Raw genomic sequence first — 24,528 nt, 5'->3', positions numbered from 1 at the left:
TTTCAAGACACTGATCAACGGTACTGACGTTCTAGAAGTCAACTAACAGCCCAATAAGCTACATTTACTGGTGTACTTCACTAACTCCACACCAACGCTATTGCCTGGCCGATAAGTCTTACTCAGATATGAAACTGTGCAGCACCGAGAACACTTGCTTTGGTGATGGAGTGTGCATCCTTCATGCTATGAAGACTGAAGAGACTGCTGCGCACCATAATAAGAAGGCAGATATTGCCTGTGCCCACGGTGAACTTTTAAATAAAACTAAACAAACAAACAAAACAAAGGAATAATACGAACAGGCATGAAAGCCGAAATTTAGTTTGGCTACGGCAGCCATTCGCTAGCCAGATCATTAGGACTTTTGCCGTCGCATTTACTTACATGTAAAGTCTTTTGGTCCCATCTGTTAGTGTCGGTTGGTAGGGCGCGTCATCCTCGGAGTCTTCGCAGAACATCTCCTCGTGCAGCCATTCACTGCCTGGCCTAATCGGTCACGAGTTCCGGGGAAATCCGGACACGTTGCCAGCAGCGAGACACAAACAGGGTGATTGATGCCATGATCTAAACATGGTAAGCTGTGGCCCACCCCTGGCTTTGAGCCGGGTTGGCATGAATCAATACAGGTACAGTAGTTGTTTGAGCGATCTATCTACCCAAATGTGTTCTATTGAATGCAAAAACCGACTAAAGAATGGAAAAAGAGAAAAGCAAAATACATTTACAAAAAAAGAGTATTGCAACCACAATGTTTGTCGCGTTGGAAACGGAGCGTCTCCGTACGTTTGTATCCCTGGCGATGTTTTTGCCGGGAGAGCACTGTATACGTGGTGCTTTTCAGGCAAAATCTTCCTCAGCCCACTCAAGCTCAACTGATGAGGGGTGATTTCAATTCCCCGAAACACTGTGTATTGAGCAGGGAGTGGTGCTTTCTTGCAGGTTTGCCGAGTGGACGGTTTGATGGACTTCTGGTACGCTTTGGATGGCAGTCGTGAGTCAGTCAAGTGAGAACTCAAGTCGGCAGAAAAGCGCGAGCTCGCATGTAGGGAGCAACACACAATTCCCCAAGTATCGCCGAAGTCGCACCAACTTCTTCTTCAAAACAATGTTTATAGTAGAGAAAAGAGAAACCTCTACATTCCACACAAATTCTAGCAGCAAAATCCTTAATTTTACAAAAAGGATAATCAAGCTATTTAAGACTCTGGAAAACAAACTTTAATCACACAATCAATAATTATATTATAGCAAGAGATGGTAATAGCTCAAATATGCCCAAGAGAGCACTCGGCAGTCGTCTACTAAAACATGCCGAACGCTTGGAGTCATGCGACTCATGATTGCGAGGATATCAATCCAAACAGTGATACACCAGCGCAGTAGGCAGAAAGACAAAATGGCAGCGCAAATGATTGACCACACCAGAATACTGTACACCAAATCAACAAGTTTCTCCAAACTACTAGAAGGCCAACCAGAGACTTCAAAAACACGGAGCGTTCCTTGCCTATGTCGTTGGTCGCAAATACATGTACTAGCGGGGTGAATGCGTCTCGGTCAATCTGATTGACTCGCTCTGCGTAGGGACGTTTTATACGTATATATTTTTATTTTTATTCGCAAGTACACACGGGCTGCAAGCCCACATGGGAGCGTTCTTTTCACTCCTACTGCGCTCATGGCTTTCGGCCGAGACAGCAGGATAACTTTGGGTATTTGTTACCGAGATACGGAAGAAGGCCGCCTGCTGCAGCGTCCACAAGCCACAAACCCTGATGTCCAGCCGCGCTTCTGTTTGCTGTTGTCCATGTCAGCTTCTTAGCACTGCTACTAGCACTACCCTTCTCAAATGGCTCAATACAGGTGGTCTTTCTACACAGGTCAGACTGTATCTTGATGCATGGTCTGGGTCCTGAGATGAGAGATCTGTCAATACAGGTGGTCTTTCTACACAGGTCAGAATGTATGTTGATGCATGGTCTGGGTCGTGAGATGAGCGGTCTCTCAATACAGGTGGTCTTTCTACACAGGTCAGAATGTATGTTGATGCATCATGGTCTGGGTCCTGAGATGAGCGACCTCTCAATACAGGTGGTCTTTTTACACAGGTCGGAAAGTATGTTGATGCATGGTCTGGGTCCTGAGATGAACGACCTCTCAATATAGGTGGTATCTGATGGCAGTCCTCGCTAAAGACAGGTTATAGGAGTTTCGTTGTTTGACATACATGACTATGGAATAGTATGCGAAGAAGGTGGCTGGTCCTAACGTCGGAGCTCACGCTTCCTGCCCACTGACCTGACCCTTGACTGACTCACGACTCAGCCGTCTGAAGCGCAGGCGCAGCACATCGAACCCTCCACTCGGCCAACCTGCAAGAAAGCACCACTCCTTGGAGAGTTCTTTTCCCGTAGTAAAATTCCAGCTCACCGAGCCAAGAACACTATGATGGCCTTGCACTCCCAGACCGAGTACAAAATATTTCCCTCGTTGCATTCCTCTCCTAACAAGATCCACCTTCAGGCTGTGACCTAGTGCATCAGCTTATCTGAGATTGGACGGCATAAGTTCCTCTCCACATTTCCGCCGATGAAATTTCCTTTTCACCCATCTTCCCCCACTTGTACTTCGTTAGCAATAATGCTGATGCCGTAGGCGATGCGAGGAGCGGAAACCAATCCAACGTGTTACAATGTGTGGATATCTGACGCGCCTGATGTACTTTTGTTCTCAAGGAATTTGCGCTGCTCCATCGGATGGTGGCATCGATGTCGACGCCCATTAGTCAATGTACATTGTCCATGTATCTCGTTTGAAACGCGTTGCTTGACGTGTACGAGCACCCTAAACGGGCACCCACGTCAACGGAGGCTAGCTAGCTAGCTAAAGCTGGATACATTGTATTATGCACGTGCACATGGACATCTACATAGACACGTGGATGATAGTCGTTCAGCCAAGATCACGTCTAGCACATTATCAATGTTAACACCACACAGGGCCAGGGGCACATACACAGCCTTGAAAGGTCTCTTGTATCTCGTTGGCTGCGTTCCCAGTATTCTACTGTCAGTGTACGTGTAAATGTACTAGTGGCGAAGAGTGACAGTTCCGGTACAAGGCAAGGTACATACGCACAATTGCATCCTGCATCCTGACATCTTTCTCCGTGTAAATGTCCTGGTAAGCCTTTAGCGCTGATTTGGTTTCAAACCTTTTTTGTACCTTGGCTTAACCCGAAAACGACAACATATTCGTTTCGGGCGCGGCTAGCAAAGTGGACTAATGGTAATGGAGAGGGGGATTGGGGAGCATGTACAATTCCTGTGACGCGCATCGTCTTGCTAACTTCACTGGCAATCTGACCGGAGCCATCTGCCTGCTGCAACTCCCTGACGAACTCGTGAGGAGGCAGGCCTCACCTATCTTGCAGGCCAATCGCGCATTCAATTCCGAATGATATGGAGAGGCTTTCAAAACGAGTCGTACCTTCACTATACCAGACGGTTTGGGAGCACGTACGATTGTCGACTACTGTCTGGTACTGTTCTCTGTAGAAAGACATGTTGTCTGGAAAAGCAACTACGAGAGTGGTACTAGCTTCTGAAATCCCACACGTAACAAACATGATTTACAATTCAATGATTCAAATGCAACGAGTTGGATGGAGAAGGACCTATCACGTTTGCGTAAAAAAGAAGCAGCACTGATAAAGCCTTTCGGACGAATTACTTCCCAAACCACTACATAATTATCAGATAGATGGTCAAATTGCAGACAAATTCATACTTGTGGGTACCCAAATGGATCTACGTTCAGAGTTGCGAGAGTGTGTGCAGCGCATTGTTTGATTCCGTCAGTAAAATACTCGTACTCACTCCCTCGTTTTTTCCAAAAGGTATCTATCCTTCTCTCTCTCTCTCTCGCTCTCACTGCATCACTCACTCTCTCTTTCCCTCTCTCACTCAATCTATCTTTCTCTCTCTCTCTCTTATTTTCTCTCACTGTCTCACTCCCTCTCTCTCACTCTCTCTCCCTCTCTCTCACTCTCTCTCTCTCTCCCTCTCTCTCTCTCTCTCTCTCTCTCTCTCTCTCTCTCTCTCTCTCTCTCTCTCTCTCTCTCTCTCTCTCTCTCTCTCTCTCTCTCTCTCTCTCTCTCTCTCTCTCTCTCTCTCTCTCTCTCTCTCTCTCTCTCTCTCTCTCTCTCTCTCTCTCTCTCTCTCTCTCTCTCTCTCTCTCTCTCTCTCTCTGTCTCCCTTTCTACCAGTATATCTACCTCTCTCCTGTTGGCCACTGATCATCGCGATGATACAGATCTGTTGCAAAACTGCAGCAGCAGCCTTGTTTACACTTCAAATCGACTCATACTTCCAGGGTCGGCTAGAGGCTATCAATTTTCCTAGTCTCGGGATTAACGATTCTAACAGATGACCTTGTGCTGCGTGTAGTAACGGCTCAACGTGAATACTAGGACCTAGTACCTGTGCAGTGCCAACGGCTAAACAATACGGAGTGATACGAACGGTAACTAATGTCTTGAGGTGTCTCCAATGAAAGCGTCATGTTTTTTTCCGTTCGGTAGCCTTTCTGCGTTGATCTTGCCCGCACCCAGTGGGCCTAGGGGTGGAAGCACCCAACCGTTGACCTGACGCCAGAGAGATGCCATCTTTTGCCTCTACTGCCGTGGATGTGATTAAGGTAGAGATGCAAGCCGCAGCCTCCAGACAATAGGCAAGCAGGGTATCCACAATGGCGCTGGGCGCTGCTTGTTCAAGATCGTCGAGGTCCTTATTGACCTGAAAGACTTCTCTGGAACCAGCAACGTTCGAGTGAGAAGGCAGTCCCACAGCTCGCATTGCGTATGTTTTGTGTGTGCGTCTCCCGGTAGAAATGCAATAATTTTCATGGACAGTTCTGGCTGGAGCAATTCGACTGAATAACGTAGCTTACCACTCAAGTGAAGAGATTGGTGTTTGGGATGCTAGGGTCGCGTACCCTTCGGCGCTATCACGAGGTCGGATTTGTTGTTGTAGAAGTTTATTTAACGTCGCGCCGCAAACAGGCCATTTCGCCTCCTTTGATACATGTGGACGACAGAAGGAATGAGAGAGAGGGCGGGGGGGGGGGGGACAGAAGTACGGAGAGAGGAAGGGTAGAAATAAATAAGCAAATCAACCTCAGGGCTACACCAAAGCAAAAACGGAATGGGAACATACTATATACAAAATAGCTTCATACATATTGCAAAACACGTGGATTTCTCATGGCCAGGACAGTATTTGGAACTAAGTACGACCGGGGCCATAATGACTGTCACCAGCACTGTGACTTGCTGCTGTCGGGCCACCTCGCGAACACTGGTGTGGGAATTACTGCTCTGGAGCTACAATGTAGTGCCATTCGTGTTCAAGCTACTTGAGTAGCAGTCTACACATATCGGTAAAACCAATTATTATGAGACATTTGCACATAAACACTTTTAAAAATCTTTAGATCATACGAACTGTGTCTGCGGTATATTGTCAACGTTTCTGATGTAGTTCAGTCCATGCATGGTCCATACGCATGTACCGTGAAACTGAATGTTGCTAGCGGTAGTAGCCGGCTGAAGGACCGGCGAGTCATGCCTCTAGAGGTACGCAGAATCGCCAATCACCTATGCCAATGGCTATGGTCAGTGACTCACTGAGGTGCTGGTGGCAGGCGTACTAGAGGGGAAACGTTCCAAAACCTCATGTTGTACAGTGACCACGGCTAGTCGCGAGCAAGATCATCCTCGACTGGTCCACGCAGGCTCAGATCAGGAAAATACTCTATGTCGCATCCGTAGCGTTTCTATTCTAAGTGCTTGGGGCAATGCTCCTGAGTTCTTGGTTCAAAGCTCCATACCTGAGGGTTATACTGAGGATACATCTGACGCCTAACAATCGACCCTTCTACAGGAGCCACCCTCTTCGCCAGACTACCACAAGAGCCACACAAGATTCTTGAGCATATCCCCATACTAGGGCATCGAATCTAAAGCCAACGACTTGGTTCGAACATTGCATCTACATGTACATTGAACACTGCACATAAATGCGCGTAGAACTGAAGTAAAGGGGTCGGGTTTGCAGTACAGCGCTTAATGCAGTGGGAAGACACAGGAAAACCTGACACCATCCAGATTTCGGTTGGCATGGCCGGGAGCAATGACGTCAAGAGTTGCCTTCGCCTTGTCATGCCACCGCCAGTTTTCTTCTTCCATGTCTCAGCCACATTCCCATACGCCAACCACGCGGATTCACATACACAGTCAATGCATCACAAACCTTCTTTCCCATGCAATAGGTGCATTGGCAGTGATCCACGTCTTCATGTCACTAGTAGCTGCATCATTAGCTATCTGACTGTGGGTTCAACCCGTGGACGATGCTAGATGCTACGGCTGTCGCCAGCACACGAACTCACACTCACACCAACTAACTGACAGGTTTCGAAACGTGTTCTAGCTGAGAAAGTGGATGCTCGTTCATTTCGATGAAACTGTTATGTTACTTGGGAGAACGCTGAGCGGATAAGCCACTGCTCGCCGATCATACCATTGATAAACCCAATACGACCACCAACGTTATTGATCTCTTCGCTCGCTGCGAACCTTTACAATTTCAACCAAATTTTCCACCAGTAGCCATCGCACGTTTGTCAATGTTATGAGTTGTTTCATTTAGCTTAGCCACCTTTTTAAAAGAGAATTATCTTATCTTGCACAAACAATACAGACAATGTGTGACTCCCTGAGGTGGTGAGTCGTGTTGATAAAACAAAGTGTCATTTTCGTTCATCGATTGCCCACGACCAATACATGTACGAAACTTGTTCTGGTACAGTTTGTCTGGTACAGTGAGATTGTGGTAACTTGGGATCTGGACCTACCTGACCCTCTGCAAATACATGTGACAAGGGAAGCAATGCCAACGGGGGACTCAGTCGAGCAACCGTTGCCTCGGATTCACACTCATCCTGAGTAGCAGATCGATCAGGCATGTATGTACCATGGTAACCGTTCATTATAGCATTGAGGTGCGCTGGAACTATTACAAGCAGAAGAAGTGCTGGTTTGTTACTCCGCGCGACATGTTCAGTACACGACAACGGTACGGTCGCATAAAACCGTGGGTACTGTTCCTGTGCCAACATACACTTTATGTACTTTTCGAAGCACCGGTGGTTAGGGAACAGTTCTCGAAAACAACATTATGATCGCCCGGGGAGCACTCTACGTCAGTATCTACGATGCACTTGAAGTAGTGAGTTTTACAAGAGCTCAACTGGAATGTCAAGGCGACTCGAAAGTCTGTAATGCTATGTTAGATGCGGCGAAAGAACGACTGGCAATCCAGAGCTGAGTATCCTACGATATGCTATTCCAGGGTGTACTCAATCATGCCCTTGATTGAGTGGTGCTTGTCCACAATGGGTAAACGCCGCTGTCAAAAATGTACAAAACACAACCAGATGTCGTTCCGGATCTCCAGTGGGGAGAGTAATCAGTTCTCGGCAGGCGGTCCGTGGGCCAATCCCTCAAGGACAAAGTATATATGTTCAGATCTTTGCTAAAGGTACGAATTTAATTAACAACACCTGTACTTATCTAGCTATACCTCGTTTCCTGACGCATGTATCAACACAACACGCCTCAAGTCGAGACTCGAGAGCACCATTGGGAACGGAATACAGGCTGCTTGAGCGCTGTTATACCGGCGAGAACGGGAACGAATGAATCCACAGAATGACACTTGACAGGTTCCCCTGTATAGGATCTCCCAGAGTTCAAAGTGGAACCTCCAACCATCATGAATGTATCGGGCAACAGGCGGCGCACCGCGGGTGCCCCGGACCTGGCGAACCCGAGAGAGAAAGGACAATATTTTATAGAAGATGTTAGTCCGCTGGAGCGTCATGGCCACGGACATGACTCCTGTACAATTTCCTTGTTGGCTCGTTCACCAGTTTTGTCTACTGGCATTCGGCAACCCAGTATAGCTCTGCCAGGAACAACCGGCCCAATACACCACGTTTCCGGAACCTATTTTGAGCTTTGGCCAGTCCTCTCCGGGGCTCCAGATTCACCCATCTCCGAGGTCAACAGTGCGACTTGCGTCAAATGCTCCAGTAACCGAGTTTGAAGACCGCCAAGACGTACGATTATGAGCCAAGAGCAATATTGTGGCCGGGGATATGGACCGTTTCTGCCGTGTAGATTTCAACACAAACGTTTGGAATTTCATTGTGAGGCAAATTCACGAATCCTGCGGTCCATGCCGGCCCATATGGGTTTGACTTCTAGGCCTCTGGTCGGTTGAATTGCTTCCAGTCCATCAGCACGTCGTCTCTAAATCCCCTTTGTCTTGTTCTATGTTGTTCTCCAAATGTTTCTTTGTTCAGCGTCTGTCTAGTTGACAAGGCCTCTGGCAGGCCGGCACGCTACCTGTGCGTTCAGGCCTGGTTTGAATCTGGTGTGGGAAACATTATAAAGAAATTTTCTCATTGCCACAAGGTTCGGCCTCATTTTCTCTGTGTTGCGCAGACGAGTCCACGAAGGACGACACTGTCCTGTCCGCAGATCGCGTGTTTCTGTGTTCATAGAAAAATGAAATATACACATGTGGTATGAACCAACGATATCCTACCCCACGCCAGTTAGCCCTCGGCGGATAATGCTCGCAAACATTGGCAGATTCCGCTCGAAAAGCAGAGAAATATTGGCACTGACAACCATACAAACCTTATGGCAAGTACTTCCTTGAATCCTGCCCTATTTCTTTATCCACATACCAAATGAAGCATACTAGAAAACGTACCAAATTCTGCCAATGTTCCTGCCGGCATCATCCGCCCAGGGCTAGCGCCAGTCGGCCATACTGAAGTCAATGTGACCTACACGATGTCTCCTGCCAACAAGCCACAGGGCACTATGCAGTAGCAGATGAAGCTATGATGTGATCAGATTAAGTCCTAAACCAATAATACCGTATTGAATTTATCTGCGCTGCCTACATCATTGTACATTGCTTTGCAATCCGGTGGAATGACGACATTCATGAGAAGATACATGTAATGGCTAATGGTTCAGGAAAAGAAACATGTTACTGCTGAGTTGAAGTGGGAAGCACCTGTGCTACAGCATGCCTCTGTCTCTCGCGTCAAGTAGGAATTTTCCTCGAGCTCTTCGCATTCGATACCTGTGCAAATGTACACTGTACATTGCTGCTCAATGAAATCCGATCCAGTGCATTCTAGTACATACCGTGTGCTGTATAGAGTGCACGACGTCCCCACTTTTACCTCCTGCCCACTCACACTGGTCCCTGTTTCCGATCCACTCTACTACATTCCATGATCACCACGTGGAACTCCCTGCCTACCGAGATTAGGATATCTGAAACCCGTGGTGTATTTAGCCGGCACGTTAAGTCCCATTTCCACAGGTATAGATTCCATCCTCGAGGTTTTCTCACTTCCTGATTACCCCCCTTCTTTACCAGTACCCTTTTCGCTTGCTTCTACTCAGACTTCTTATTTAACCTCTTCACATTAATCTTTTTTTATCGTAATATTTTCTTCCTTTTAAGAATTGCACCCTATTGTACACGCATTGTACACGTATATTTATTCTCGGAGACCCCCTTGATTTAGGCTTCGGCCTTTGGGGAATCCCTCAAATAATAATAATAATAATAATAATAATGTGGATTCACAGGAAGTGTGAGTTACGAAGTCTGAAGAAAACGTTGAACGGTCTCTGCTTGGATGACGACTACACCATAGCTCAGTGGTTAGAGCATCGTTGGCTACAAGCGAGGGTCCCTGGTTCGAGTCCTGGTGGTGACAGTCGATTTTTTCTTCAGACTTTTCCCGTTTGTCTCTTTCCCTCAAAACCAGTTAAAATAATAATAATAATAATATAGCCTTAGATAGACTTGCGAACACTGGGCAGCGAAATGGTGCAAGGCGCAGACACGAGTGACACGTCTGGATTTCATTGAGCAGGACTGTACATGCCGTGTGCTGTGTAGCTCTAGATAGACCTGCGAACGCACTGGGATGTTCACTGTTACAGGGCATGAAGATGACTCACTTGGTCGGATTTTATCCAGCAGAGGGGGCAGAAATATGGAGAGAGGAAGGGTAGAAACTAAATAAGTTGAAGATATTTTCCTTAGGAGAGGTACATTGTACTAAAAGGGGTAAGCAGTGACTTTCGGCCTGTTTATCAATGAAGTAATTCCACCTCCACTCTCCAGAAAGGAGACGTACATGACTTCTACCTAATGTGGCTATACCAGTGGCAGCAGTAGTGGCGGCGGCGTGTCTGGAGCGTGCCCTGCCGACCTGGAGCCTTGGCTGCAATGACGATGAAGAACACCCGGGAGAGGGGGGAGGTGCATGTAGTTAAGCACTGAAGTAGGGCGAAGAGAGTCACGTGATGGATGGGGAGGATCAATACAGTTTAGATAGATATGTGAGAATGAAGAGGGGTGAAAATGGAAAGTACATTAGTCGTTAGTTTCATTAGTCCCAAGATTATGAACTCAGCCTTCGTACAGCCATGGAGCAGAGGCATGTCCCGCCGACAGGGCCCTGGCCGAAACAGCGCACTGTACTGTCTAAACGACCACGAGGAAACAAAGCTAGTCTATTATGTTGTCCAGTGCATTCACTTGTGGATGGTCACAGGAAGCTTCCTGTGTATATGTACTAGCAAATGCCTCTTCACTTGTCGATTGCCCCTCGTGGGATTTGTTACGTTCTTGGTTCGTTGCAAAGTATGAACGGTCTCCTCCGATCACTGGACAACAGATATAGATCCTTGGACACCAAGTCCAACCACGAGTGAGCATTAATTCGACTCGTTCTCATATCACACTCACATCAAAGTGCTCTATTGACTACTGGTAGTACTGATTTTGCCCATCGTGTGACTCATGTAACATCAGGTCTGGCCCCAAACAGGTTGTTTCTACAAAGACCTTTTCCTGCTCGGAATCTGTCCAACTCTTGGACAACGATATTCGCACGTTCATGCCCAGCGTCTGGACTCGATTTGTCGTTGTCACCTCATGGAATACTATGTGCCCTTGACTTCAGTCTTTCAGGTCCGCTGTGGAAATGCCTATGTGGTCCAGTGTTCATGCAGACGTGACTTGGTGTTCCATGGCGAGCGTCTACGGACGAAGACACGCAGAAGGTGTACTGCAGATAGCCCCTTGTCAGCCTCAATTATTATTTTGACAACGATGCCACGTGTACACGTATATCCCCACGTCGTTCACCATTGGGACAGCAGGGACTAAGGAACCTCTTGTCTTGTTCGCTCTGAAGTAACACCAGGCAACGTTGCAACACATATTTGGGCAGAGAAGCTAACCTTGAGCGTCTCGTGGCCCAAGGTTTGCCTACAGTTAGGCCAGGTCACTTCAGGATAGACTGACCTTGCCAACGACATGTTTCAACCAGTTGATCCTGTCTTTGTAACTTACACGGCTCCAGCTCTAACACTAGTAACAGGTAACTGGTTAGATGGTTGAACACAATGAAAGTACAAGTGACATATCAAATCGCATAATAAGCTCAAAGACTCAGTGGTCCCTGCATAGGGGTTCCAGAGCCTTTCGCTCAGGCCCGGGGACATTGTTTTCAACCAGCCCACGGCGATTGGATGTGTCCTAGCTGTCAACTCTCAGCAGACACACAAGTGGGACGAGTCTAGCAGCCGAGCTAGCCGACACATGTAGCAGCCTTCCAAGGCCATGCCTGCATCGCCCGACGGGCTCGCAACACGTCGCGCGATTCTACAAAATGTAGTAGTCGACCGCAGCATCGTGTTCTACACGCAAGCTAAGGCCAGTTAGGGTGAGCTACGGAGTTGTACGAATGTTGTAGTTGATTTGTATAGGAGATGGGGGTTTGCGCTCGAGCTTGTTGTAGTTGAGAAGTTGAAGATCGTTCAGGCTCGGAAAGGGGCACCGCTCAACGGAAATAGCATCAAAAGGGTCGAGGAACGCATTGCTCGAGCTCTGTCATACCGCCCAACTGACAGACACAACGCCACGAGCATGCAGTGAAGCACGGCTCGTGCCATGTAGAACCAGGCCTGCACTGAGGCCTACAATCCCGGTCAAGAGTTTGATTGACGCTACAGGCTTGCAGCTACAAGCCACGCGCAGCGGAATTGGCACAATTGTGATTACAATGCCCAATGGCTGGCCACTTTCTTGCCCGGTTGAAACGACGCGCAGCAGGACAAGAGAACAAAAATAATTTTCTGAATCAGTCTTGGGCAAGGCCAACGCTTTCTTTAGCACGAAGTCATTCATTTTTCTAATGCTTCCCGCCGAGACTGCAGTCACAGTGCCTGTCAACTCTGGGCCCCTTGGAACATCACCGGCTTCTGCAAGGACATCTAACAAATTGCTTTGGCTTGCAGCTCGGCATATTCGTGTCCAAATTGCCCCTGGTTGTGGTCCCACGCAGCATGTTTTACACTTCGTGCCTAGCCCAGAATGCCTTTGCGCTGGCTACAGAACTATCCAGGGACGCAACGGAGCTTTTGCCTGCCTGGACTAGCTATGTGGGTGGTCGATCCTGCTTGCCCAGCATCAGATATCCCTCACTCAGAACGGCCGTACAGTTACACTCTGGCAATGATGCATTGATCCTGTCCTTTACTGTCTAGTGACGATCATACAGCTTGAGCTTGGGGTACACGTCGGCAGCCGTCAATGTCGAGTCGGTGGCCCCAGCTTGACTTTGAAACGGTCTCCAATGCCACCGACCACACTATGTGCTACTGTAGAGAGTACCGTGTCAGTGTTTTAGAACAGTGCAATCATGTACAGTTAAGATCCATGGCCGTCAGAAAATGATCAGCCACAGGTCAATAATACATTGTAGTAATAATTGCGTGTCACACACACACACAAACATACATAATTATACATGTACCCCCCCCACACACACACACTCTCTCTCTCTCTCTCTCTCTCACTCACACACACACACACACACACACACACACACACACACACACACACACACACACACACACACACACACACACACACACACACACACACACACATACACACATACACACACACATACACACACACACACACACACACACACACACACACTCTCCCTCACACACACACACTCACTCTCTCTCCCTCTCTCACACACACTCTCTCTCTCACACACACACACTCTCTCTCTCTCTCTCTCACACACACACACACACACACTCTCTCTCACACACACACACACATAATACTGCCTTGGCTTAGATTTAGGTTCTCAACACCATCCACAACAAGTGACTTCGTGACTGCCAGACAAAATCCTGGACACAGATGTACGATAAGGTCCTGGAGACATGCCCTGAATCAACCCTAGGGCGATGGGCCTACAACAAATCCCAAGGCCACAACAAATAGAATCTCTGCAACTTGGTGTAAGTGATCGAGTAATCGTCAAGTTTTGAGAGCTGTTTAACTCGACTCTTGCTTCGCCAGCCTTGATGCAATGGACGTTACGCAGAGTGGTATTGTGATTCGCCACGCTGCTGAGTTTTCCCCTATGCTATGGGAAGTCGGATCTGACCTGCCGGTCACCGGGGTGTCGCGGCGATCGCAGAGTCAACTAAAATGTCAAGTCAGTGTGGACTGCGGTTGGTTGGCAAATTCGCCCAGCCAGGCATGCATGCATTACCTCTGCCATCCCAAGGTTGTCCATGAATACGGGTAATGTGTGACGACAGCATGTGTGACTGCGTGCAGTTGCCACTGCGGCTAGCGCCAGCCAGAACCACCACCGACCCTGCTTTTTTGGTCTCAGGTAATGTTTATAAGGTATTGGCAGGTAGGAGCTCCAGCAGCGCCACCAGCAAGACTTGCGCACGCAACCTCCGCACACGAGCACCAGCACATTTGCACCGTCGTTCGTTGTGCGCAGGCGAAACCGGGACAGGCTGACTGCGCTCACATCGGGCGCCGGGCAGTTAAACGATTTCTGGTCCCAGCTATTTGTAGTAATTTCTCGCCTGCTCCGCTACAGCGAAAGCCTATAAAAACCCGAACATGAGCGAGCAAGAGTCAGGTATTCGCGTGACCAATGATAAGGAGGTGGCAGCAGCCTTTGCAGGAATTCTGGCTAGGGTGCATTCCCTGTTGAGCTTCAGCATCACTACTATACTAGGCACTACTTGAAGAGGTGACAATTCAGCTGACACCTTGCAACTGCCCAGTCAGAGTACCCCTTGTAGAGCGCAGGCGACGTGTGGGGTGCACAAGACATTTTCTCAGTCAGGCTTTCCTCGACTCTAGAGCACACTACTGTTGCGTATACTGTAGTATTGCATTTGGTTAAGAACACACGTCTAAAGGTTGCCTTGCTTGCCAGGCTTTTAGCTTATTCTAGTGCTTCTTGAACCCAGGCTGGAAGCGGCAGGAGTTTCTCCACATCAGATCTCTCCAAGAAGTCATTGCTCTGGTTTTGAGGAGAGAGAGGTGTGCTTTGTGAGGTGTCCCCAGCCTAGTGACAGTGGATGTGACACTCGTGGAGATCACAATCTTGAACTCAAGTTGAAGTCTTAGGGTAACTGGCAATCAGTGACTTTAGAGCTTGGGACACTGGGAGACGTCCAGCAAGATACCGTTGCGTCTCAGCAAAGACTGATACAAGTGGCGCACAAATCGTCATTGGTGCAGACCCATCTCATCATGGCGAGATTCTCCAACCGCATCATGCTCTCCATATGCTTCTACATGATCGTATCTGCGGTAAGTGATCTGATTGTGTCTAAGATCAGAAGATACACTGTTTACGTGCACAGTATGTACATCATTGGTGTGACGTCGCATTCCTCTGCATGCAGCATCAATGCAGTCACAAGGCCAAGCCTGTGGCCCGACTGTGGTCACTGTTGCCATCACGCGTGGTAGTGGAGACTCGTGGCAGTTGTGCAAATGGCTCGATTGAATTTTGAATGGGAGTGCGGAGACTAGTGCCAGTGGTATTAGCACTTGTGCAAATGCTCGATTGAAACTTGAAAGGGAGTGCGGAGACTTGTAGCAGTTTTGCAAGTGCTCCGTTGCAAGGGTGTGCTGAGACTGCAGTTGTGGAAATGTTCGATTGAAAGGGTGTGCGGAAACCAACTTGCGGCAGTTGTGGAAACGCTCGATTGCAAAGGTGTAGCTTCGCGAACAGCCTGAAACCACGTCACAGGCACAGACCTGCTGGAAAAGCAAATGCTAGGGTGGTCGCAGCTCATGAATGCATTATCACGTATTGCCAATTACTCGGGATCACGCCGGAACCAGCGCGTTGCACATCCGTGACACTGACAGCTTGTATACAAGCGAAAACGGCAGAGGAAAGATCGAGTGTTGAGATGTCGATTTTCACACGCGGATTCAGTAATGCAACATAACTCTGCTGATGTTAATGGGACTCTCCATGATTGCTCTAATGAAATGGGCTTTGGTGCTACATTGAAATAGATTGTGTCTTCAGAAACCATAGTGACCGTGTCACGTGGTCTATCCAAACAAGGAGGCAAGAACACAGTAGGATTGTGAGACATATGTGCAGGTAGCAGAGGGTCTTATCAAGCCTATTCACATCGCCTGATTGAAATAGAACTGATCATGCTCCACTGAAAAGGCCTTTAGCCTCTGGGGCTAAAGTATTGGGACCGCCTCGATTGCCATATCCTCTCTCTTTGTTAAGTTGCGAGGAGATTGGCTCGTTGGCGAGAAGAACTCGATCCCTTCTTCCTCTTAACACTATTCCTATCTAGTCTGCATTGGATTTCACATCTAATAGAGGAAGCGCGTCGATCGTGTAACCTACGTGATCAGACGTACCGCCGTTACACTCATGGATGTATTCAGTAACATGCGGAACGTGCTGCTTACAGCACGAATCTGGGTTGCTCAAGTCTATCGCATCGTGACCTGCATGTTGAGTCCGTGATTGGCTATTAGTTCGCTGTGAGAACGCCGAGCGGGGGACCCTAGAAAGGGGGTGTGCGCATGGCACTGTGCCGTGCCGAAACGGGAATTCACTGCTTGCATGCCAGTAACAAGGCGACATGTGACAAGCTCTTTATCGCCTAAACGGGACGCAGATAAGACGTTCTGAACGCCATTAGTCCTTCCCTTGGCCCGCTTAATACTTGTTGTGTTGCCTACGGATCAGAAGCGGAAGGCAAGCGCCATTTGAGTGTGACCTCGTTACAGTCTTAACCCTGTGAAGGTGAGAATATTGTAGCCAGGTGGAAGAACGATGTACATGAATTCAACGCGACCAGCCCAGGTTCTTTCGGCGATCTCAAGACCTTCAAGAAGTCAATCATCAGATGGTGCGGCACTGAAAGTCAACTAAAATACATTTTTATGAGGGTTGATAACGCTCACAGGGTTAGTCGTACTTGAATGACCTAAAGTATATGACGCTCGCATCACAAAACCAATAGCATCCCCAGTGTGGTCAGAAGCTGCCCGTTTAGGCTCGACTTGGTGCAATGTTCCAAGTTGGGAGCATTGATGTTACGCCACAACGAGGTAAGATGTAGGCGAGTTAGCTGCGTATCTAAATCGAAGCATGTTCTAGAGGGACGGAAGCCGAGCTGAAACGTGATTTCGTACGTTAACTACATAATCGGAACAACGAGGAACTACATACATGTACACGTGTGTGCGGCAATACACGGCTCGACAGTTCTTGTGCGCCGTTCGACTTCATCAAGATCAACATCTCGTCCCAATGGTGGGTGAATGGAGCCAGAGAACGTGGTCTTTCTGGAGCCCTGGTCATAGAGCTCGAGCCGAACGATTCCTGTGACGCAGACCTGTACGCGCACAGGACCTGCTAGGTAAGGCAATAGGAGTCTATGCCAGATGGAGGACAGGTGCCCCGCTGACACGCCATGATCGTGAAAGAATAGGCCAGTGCAGGCCGGAGACAATGATATGGTGACACAAAGAAGAGACCATGGTACGCGCTACAACACCTAATTGACTATTGGAAGAGTTCCCTTCGGCACAAGGCCCGGGATTAACCACTGCCTGCCAGGCTACGCTTCCCCTTTCTAGTTTACACTCTTCAGCGGCAGCTGGGCTTCGTGCCGTTCAGCGTACAATAGCTAAGCTTCTTATTAACACTGTATTACAGGGTATAATCCCAATAGACGTTTGCCTTCCTTGTTCTGACTTATTCGTCTGTGTGTGAAGTAGGTCATTCCTCTCCTGTCCCATCTTGTGCCCATATCTATGCATAACGGCAACAACCAGTAATTCCAGGCCAGTTTCGGCGACTAACCAACCCCAGCGCTCACAGATACTTCCCATACTTGGCTAACAGTGCGATTAACCAAAGCATGCGTGAGTTGGGCTTGCGCCATTCGTTGTCCCTGCGAAGGATGCCTTGAGAAATCACGTAGGATGTCAGGAAACCGCCGGGCTCGCAAGAAAGATACCCATTTTCGAGAGATACGCGAACTCGCAGTAGCCAAATGCAGCTTGGCACATGCACGAAATCGCCGCCGGCCAAAACAGTGTAGGGCAAAGAAGCATAAGAGAGAATGGTGCACTGGTGTGGAGAGAAAGGTGCGATTGTTCGTGACCCCTTTCTCAACGGAATCACGTTTTCGTCCGGTGGAATTGGACCATGCCCCGCCTCCCGACTGAGCGGTTCATGGTTCAAGCTGACCTGTCAACTTGATTGTCTTCGACCCTGCAGGAGAGGGAGGGATTCAACAACAAGTCGCCATCAATTTGACTAGAAATTGTCGATAGTCTACTGGATAACTCAGTGGGTTCGCCTGCATGATTGTGTGTTTAACCTTTGTATCCCTGTAGCCACTTCGGCCAGAACTGCATGGTAGCCTGACCAATTGAAATCACCGCAATGCGGAATGGAGAGCATCGTGCCAAATTGCCTCGCCTGGAGTGCTGCATTATGGGCTCGGTGTTGTCCTCTTCTCGTTTGCCCAGCGTTCACGATCACCATCATCGCCCTGTTTCCAGTCTGCTGGATAGGTGGCCAAGCGGTAAACAACTGAGACTTGGTGCACGTTTCCGAACGATATTCGCATAGTAGTTTATGATGTGAAAGCAAGTATCGTAGTAGTTTATCGCACGTTTCTACTACCTTGCCACTGGCGCAATACTGAGACTAGCCTTTCTGCCTGAGGAGCACTCTCGTCTCTACTTTTTCTACAGCTTGCCCCAGATATTCGACTGCTGAGCTGCAACTAACTACTTGCATAAAGTCAGGCCAGTAAATCGGAAACATGACAAAGTCACTGGACAAAGCTGCTCGGATCGATAACAGTCTGTTGCTAACGGGCGAAAGCGGTTTGCAGCAGAATTGCACGCTTGACACATGTACCTTCTGGCGCGTCGAGGACCTGTCAGAAAGGCTACTGCGCGTTGACAGCAGCTTGTCGTGCGCACATGCTCTCGACTCGCGGGCTGCATCGTGCCCAGAATCTACAAGCCTCTATTGCCCAGTTTGGACACGCTTGCTAATCCCCCAGCTCGATTCCAACACGACTTGTTGAGGGAGCTGCAGCAATACACGGTGTATGTATACAGTACTGGCTCAGCGGTAGGTTAACGCGGTCGCTTTCTTTCCCCCTCCGCACTCCTTTCCATCATCTTGCTGCAATCTTGTCTTGGGGTTTCTCATCTTGTCGCTACCACGCACACGCTAGCCATGCCAGGCCGCCCCAAAGTACGCCACGTGTCCTGCAGTGTCAACCGGAGAATTCCTGCTGGGCACCCCGCTGAGAGGCGTCATTCATGTACCACAGAGTAGGTCCGATAAGGAAGCCCTCCTACTGCCTCTCTTGAAAAGGCCATCTTCCTTCCAAAACTTCCAGAAACAGTCCCGCCATACATGTATGTGCAACTGTGATGGTACCTTCCCGTGACCTATTGTCTATTGGCCTAGCCAAACCAGTCAGTGGCTGCAGGCTGCTGGACAAACGTGTCTCTAGATCACCGAGAAATGCTCTGGTCAAGGGCTACGTCAGCGATGATGAATGTGCATTGAGCGGGGTCGTGGGTGGAGTGTTGGCGATAGTGCATACGCTATATTCATAACTTTCATAAACGTCCAATGTACACGTACAATGTAGCTGCACAACAAAAACTTTCATAACTTGTGGTATCAGTTTTGTGGGGTACAGTTTTCAAATCCCTCTCCTCGAAAAACACCCGTACATAGGGTATTATCAAAAATGATGTAGTTGCGACGCCCGCACAGTACATAGCACGGATGGCGACAAGGGCCAACATGACATGCTGTGCAGAATAGCACTATGGAGATCGACATTACGTCACATGCCCAAGTAAAATTTTTTTATTATTTAATAATAAAATTCAATACGATACATGCAGTGATCATTACGTACATGTATGTTGTACGACCGAGTGATCCACAATGACGTATGTGACTATAATGTGAGGCCCAAACTATACTGATATAAGCAACAACAAAAAATGATTATAAGCCTATTATTATGCTCTTCATATAAGCTACAGCCTACACTACTAGTACTGAGTGCTAGTATAGGCCTTGGCCTTGTGTATGGTCACACACGGGTTCGGCAAGCATAGACTCATTCAGGAATTGTATGCCTACGAACTAATGACTTGTGTTTTGGTTATGTAGTTGCATGTTCGTAGAAGTGCGCTATTCCGGCCATTGCATGTTTCGTCGACAGTGTCTATTGACCGTAATTGTTGTTACACAAGCCACTGCACTGTCCTAGTTGAAGTCCGTTCAAAGTGCATGTGAAAATAATGGAAAAGCCAAAAGCAAAGTGTAATAGTGTATACGGGTGCGGGTATGCCCGGAGTCGAGTACCGCGGTAAATTCAGGTAGAGTGAAACCTGTAACTAAAGACCACCGTGCCTAGCGACCAGCCTGGTACTACAGACCACTTCGCCAGGCACGGACGGTCTCACGTTCATAATAATGGTTGTGCTGTGCAAAACCTCTAACTGAGGACCACCTGCCACTAAATACCGCTTTCTCTGGCCCAAAGGAGTGGTCGTTAGTTACAGGTTCTACTGTACAATGAAGTAGATTGTATGTCATGTGTATCTTACATGTACATGTAGCTTTGGGCTTAGGGCTTGGCGTGTTCTTTTCACACCGACCCCATTCCATTTCCCCATGACTGTAACCATCATTGTGTTAAGTTTAACAGTGCCATAATCGTACATTCTACAAAGGGAAGAATTGCTTTTTTTATTTATTTTTTATTCCAAGCAATAATTTACAATTGATAACTACACTATAGATTAGGGGTAGAGCATCGATGGCCTTTCCCATAGGTAGTTCCCCGAATGGAGTCCTGGTGGCGACTGTCAGCCTTTCTTCAAATCGTTCGTAATCCTGAAATAAAGATTGAAATATTTTTTCCTCTTTCAAATCTTTCTTCAAGCCGTTCCCCCCCCCCCCCCCTTTCAATCCCTCCAACACAATAATATTATCATGTGACACTGGATCAAATCAGTTTCTTTTTGAATTTTTAAATGGGTTCAACTCCTGTCATGTCACCTTGTCTGCATGGCAATTCTGTTCGTCTATATTTAGCTCATAGTCGTACTACACGTAGTCACTGACGACTCAGTGACGAGGTCTAGGCTGGAAAACTACTGTTGTTGTCTGAATAAATAGCTTTAGTACAATGACGTGTTCGTATTTTTGTCCTTTTTCACATGTCATTTGCAGATCCGACTTGCTCGTTGTTCAAACATCGAGACCGAAGAGCGACCAAGTGACCGCTTTTCCAGCAGCTCGCCTTCATTGCGACTGGAGGAGCGCTCCGCGCACGGAACGGCTAGAGTGCCAGGCAACAACAACCACAATTCATCGCCGTCGTCTGTCAAATCCTCGCCTCACTGCTTACCAACAATGCCAACTGTTCGTCAATGCTGCACGCCGTCGGTGCGGCGAAGCTGCCGTCTGATGGACGAATGCAGGAGCAGTATGTGCGGCTCAGGACAAATCCCGATAGCATGCTTGGGTCTCATTGGCCAGCGAGGGCCACACCAATGCTATGCCAGTCACAGACCGTTCTTCGTCATCGTCAGGCAGGGCGGCTACGGAATCTCGGTTGGCCGCGGATTTACACCCCAACTGGACCCAGCAGACGTGCGAGCTGTGTCCACGCTGGCGATGACTGACTTGACAGACGTGGAGATCAACCTCGCCGAGCTGGAGGCGGTGGGTAGCTCTCCAACCATGTTCAAAGCGACAGTCCACGCACAGGGTGCTAAATCTGTCTGCGCCCAGCAACGAGCAAAGTTGAAAGTCCGAGCCATTTGCATCAATAACGGAGACTGGAGTAAAACGGACCGGGCTCTGCGCTACGACTCTACCGAGACGTCGCAGACACTGAACGTTGAACTGCACGGGTGCACAAAACTACTGCTCAAAACCACGCTGGTGGTGAACTCTCGCATGACCTTTGCACTACGCCGTGCTTGCTATGCGCTGTGGACGGATGCCGTCATCATCGCTCCTCGACAAGAAAATCCCTGCGACTTGGTTTGCAACCAAACGGAAACCGTTGCGCTTACCTGCCTGAATGTGACAAGGAAAGTCTTACCTCCGCTGCCGTCCACCCACTCAACGTTTCCGTCTGATGCAGCCGACGACAGCGGTAGACCAAGTATCAGCGAAATCAAACCCTACTCCAGCTTTTCTGACAGCCAACAACCGGTCCGTTTGCGACCAGAGGGTAAAATGGCTGGCGATATTTCCCTACCACTGGATGAGAATCAGCCTCGGGCAGCATATGCAGTGGATATACACGCAGCGAGGCGCTTGGGCAAGAAGTTCGATTTTCTTTCGAGCCAGCTCATGGTGAGATTGAAGCAGCGCGGCTACCCGGAGAGCTGTGAGCCAACCGCGCTGGAGGCAGTGGTCGATTTCGAAGTCCTCGTGAACAAGAGATCGATCTGGCAAAGACGTATGGCCGTCAAGAGTAGCACACTGGACCGGAACGTGAGTGTGAGCGACATTGGCAGCTTTGCGCTGGACGTCTGGCAAGTGCGCACCCCGCGCGCAGTGACGCTCAAGGCAGAGCTGAAGTCGCTGCGCCACGCCGGCAACTGTTCGTTGGGAATCCTCGCTGTGTTCAAATCACCACAGCTGAAGCGTCAGGTGAAACCACCGCAGTTCTTCGCCTCCTGCAAACAGAACTGCCTTGACAAACAGCAGGCCGGCGACGGTACCATCTATCTAAGTTGTTTCCTGGGCATGAGAAACAAACAACGCCCAAGCAACTTCTCCTGCACGGGAACAATCACGGGGAGAAACAATAGCTTCATGAAGGTGAGCACGAACGGTGGCAAGGGTCGGATCGGAGTGGACAGAGCTGGCCCCTGGACGAGCAAGCATCAGCTTGTGACGTTGATCACACCTCACACCCGGTCCAACATCACTGAGTTCCAGCACGCCATCGGCGCTCACCCGAACAGCCGCGTCGTGGCCAGCCTGACGGCGTTCCGGGAGACCGGCCAGGCGTTCAATACGTTCAGTGCCGTGATCGGCCTGGACGTGCGATCCGGCTGCTCCACCAGACACCTGAGCAGCGTGCGCTTCGAGGTCTGGTTGGACAGGAAACTGCACTACTTTGCGGAGGTCAGCCACGCCTGGGCGACCAAAGAGATCAATATAGACGTGACCAATGCACTAGAGTTGATGCTAGTAACGGCCGAGGGTCGGCTGCATAGGAGATACTCGAACTGCCGACCCGCCGTCTGGGCTAATGCAAGACTCGCAAAACTATCGCTGGCTGAAAGCTAGCTGATTGGAGTGCATATGTGCATGCTTGTAGACGATGTTCAGTTGATGTTGCGTTCTAACTTATTCCTTTAGTGCTAACAATGCACCCATCTGGCGGCAGCCTCATGAGCTATAAAGACTCAGAACAAGTACCCCAAGCTTTCAAGGCAAATAGCCCTGGCCTCCTTCTCCTCCTCCTCCTGTCATAACATGCCCCGCATGGAGACGGAGACTGCCCGCGACAATCAACCCACCTTTTTGCTCAGTATTCTAATGTGTGCGATATGACACAATCACAACAGCTATTTCCACGTTGAAATTTACACTAAAAATAAACATACGCATACCATCCGGGTAAACAAATCCAGTCGCATCGAGCAAATCGTTGAGTATCTATACCGGCATTGCAGGTGTATTGCCCTTTATAGACTGGTCATGTCCTGAACAAAATTCTACAAAATTCTACCCCCCCCCCCCCCTCATCCATGAGCCTTGACAACTTTATCACCATCTCCATGGTATTCAAACTGTTTCAAAGACATATTTACCTAAAGGGTGTTGTTTTCCTCATGATGAACTCTATTGCCTTTTCATGTCAATTGCGACCACGATGTGTAATGCAACACTATGCTAGACGTTATGTCATAACGAAAGAATGCTCTTTCTCGCCTTTCACTATAATTATGGCACATACTGTGGACTGTGGATGGAGAGGCACACTGCCAGCAATGGGGAGAGGAGAGAGAGAGAGAGAGAGAGAGAGAGAGAGAGAGAGAGAGAGAGAGAGAGAGAGAGAGAGAGAGAGAGAGAGAGAGAGAGAGAGAGAGAGAGAGAGAGAGAGAGAGAGAGAGAGAGAGAGAGAGAGAGAGAGAGAGAGAGAGAGAGAGAGAGAGAGAGAGAGAGAGAGAGAGAGAGAGAGAGAGAGAGAGAGAGAGAGAGAGAGAGAGAGAGAGAGAGAGAGAGAGAGAGAGAGAGAGAGAGAGAGAGAGAGAGAGAGAAAGAGAGAGAGAGAGAGAGAGAGATAGAGAGTAAGTTACATTTATAAAGACAGGTAAGTCTAACAAATGAGGACTGAGACCTCTACAACAGGGTTTTTACGCCTGAAAGCAGGTGCATGATTTAACAAGCAGGTTGTCAGTCTAGATTTTATGCGCAGATGGAGAAAAAGCGCAGAATTTTTGTAATGAGATGAAAAGCAGAAACAATAAGAAGTAATAAGAAAAGATGAAATGAAAGCCTGCTCACAACCCCGCCGAGCCTTGCGAACTGGGTATGGTGGATTAAGAACCCGGTTCAACGCTCGAGCAAGCGCTCTCCACTCAAGGTGTTCACAGCAACTGATAGGAACTCATATGGGGAAACTATAGAAAAGAAATTTTTAATAATAAGATAAGGAGAATAAATTTCAACGCACCTCAATAAACGGAGCCCCACATACAGTACCTCAGAAAAGTGGATCTTCCGCCCAGTGTTTTTGTTGACGTCGCAACCAGATGATGTAGCTGCTTCGCAGAGACGTCTTACTGCACAAATTACAAATAAACTCGGATGTTGAGCCATAAATAAATGTAGAAGAGAAAAGGACATATGGATACGAGTTAAGAGTAACTCTCCATCACTGTACCATGATACTATATACAGTCAGAAAGTGCAATAACTAGGCACAAAACTGAC

General features: G+C 48.5%; 1 protein-coding gene across 1 annotated transcript; it reads left to right on the top strand.

The window, feature by feature from the left end:
- Positions 1 to 14,468: 14,468 nt before the first annotated feature.
- Positions 14,469 to 23,525, top strand: LOC135826185 (uncharacterized). The gene is made up of 2 exons (XM_065338815.1): positions 14,469 to 14,825; positions 20,794 to 23,525. Exons 1-2 carry the CDS (start codon positions 14,766 to 14,768, stop codon positions 22,873 to 22,875), a joined length of 2,142 nt encoding a protein of 713 aa, XP_065194887.1. The 5' UTR covers positions 14,469 to 14,765; the 3' UTR covers positions 22,876 to 23,525.
- Positions 23,526 to 24,528: the final 1,003 nt, after the last annotated feature.

Source organism: Sycon ciliatum, chromosome 10 (genome assembly GCF_964019385.1).
Source record: "Sycon ciliatum chromosome 10, ocSycCili1.1, whole genome shotgun sequence".
In the NCBI taxonomy this organism is placed as follows: domain Eukaryota; kingdom Metazoa; phylum Porifera; class Calcarea; order Leucosolenida; family Sycettidae; genus Sycon; species Sycon ciliatum.
Note: the sequence above shows the minus strand (reverse complement) of the source record. Positions and strands in the feature narration are given on the sequence as shown.

Bases quoted from the DNA above. Each gene is read 5' to 3' on its own strand.
- LOC135826185 (XM_065338815.1), top strand. From the start codon at position 14,766: ATGGCGAGATTCTCCAACCGCATCATGCTCTCCATATGCTTCTACATG. The intron at 14,826-20,793 runs GTAAGTGATCTG...TGTCATTTGCAG, and splicing joins TCTACATGATCGTATCTGCG to ATCCGACTTGCTCGTTGTTC.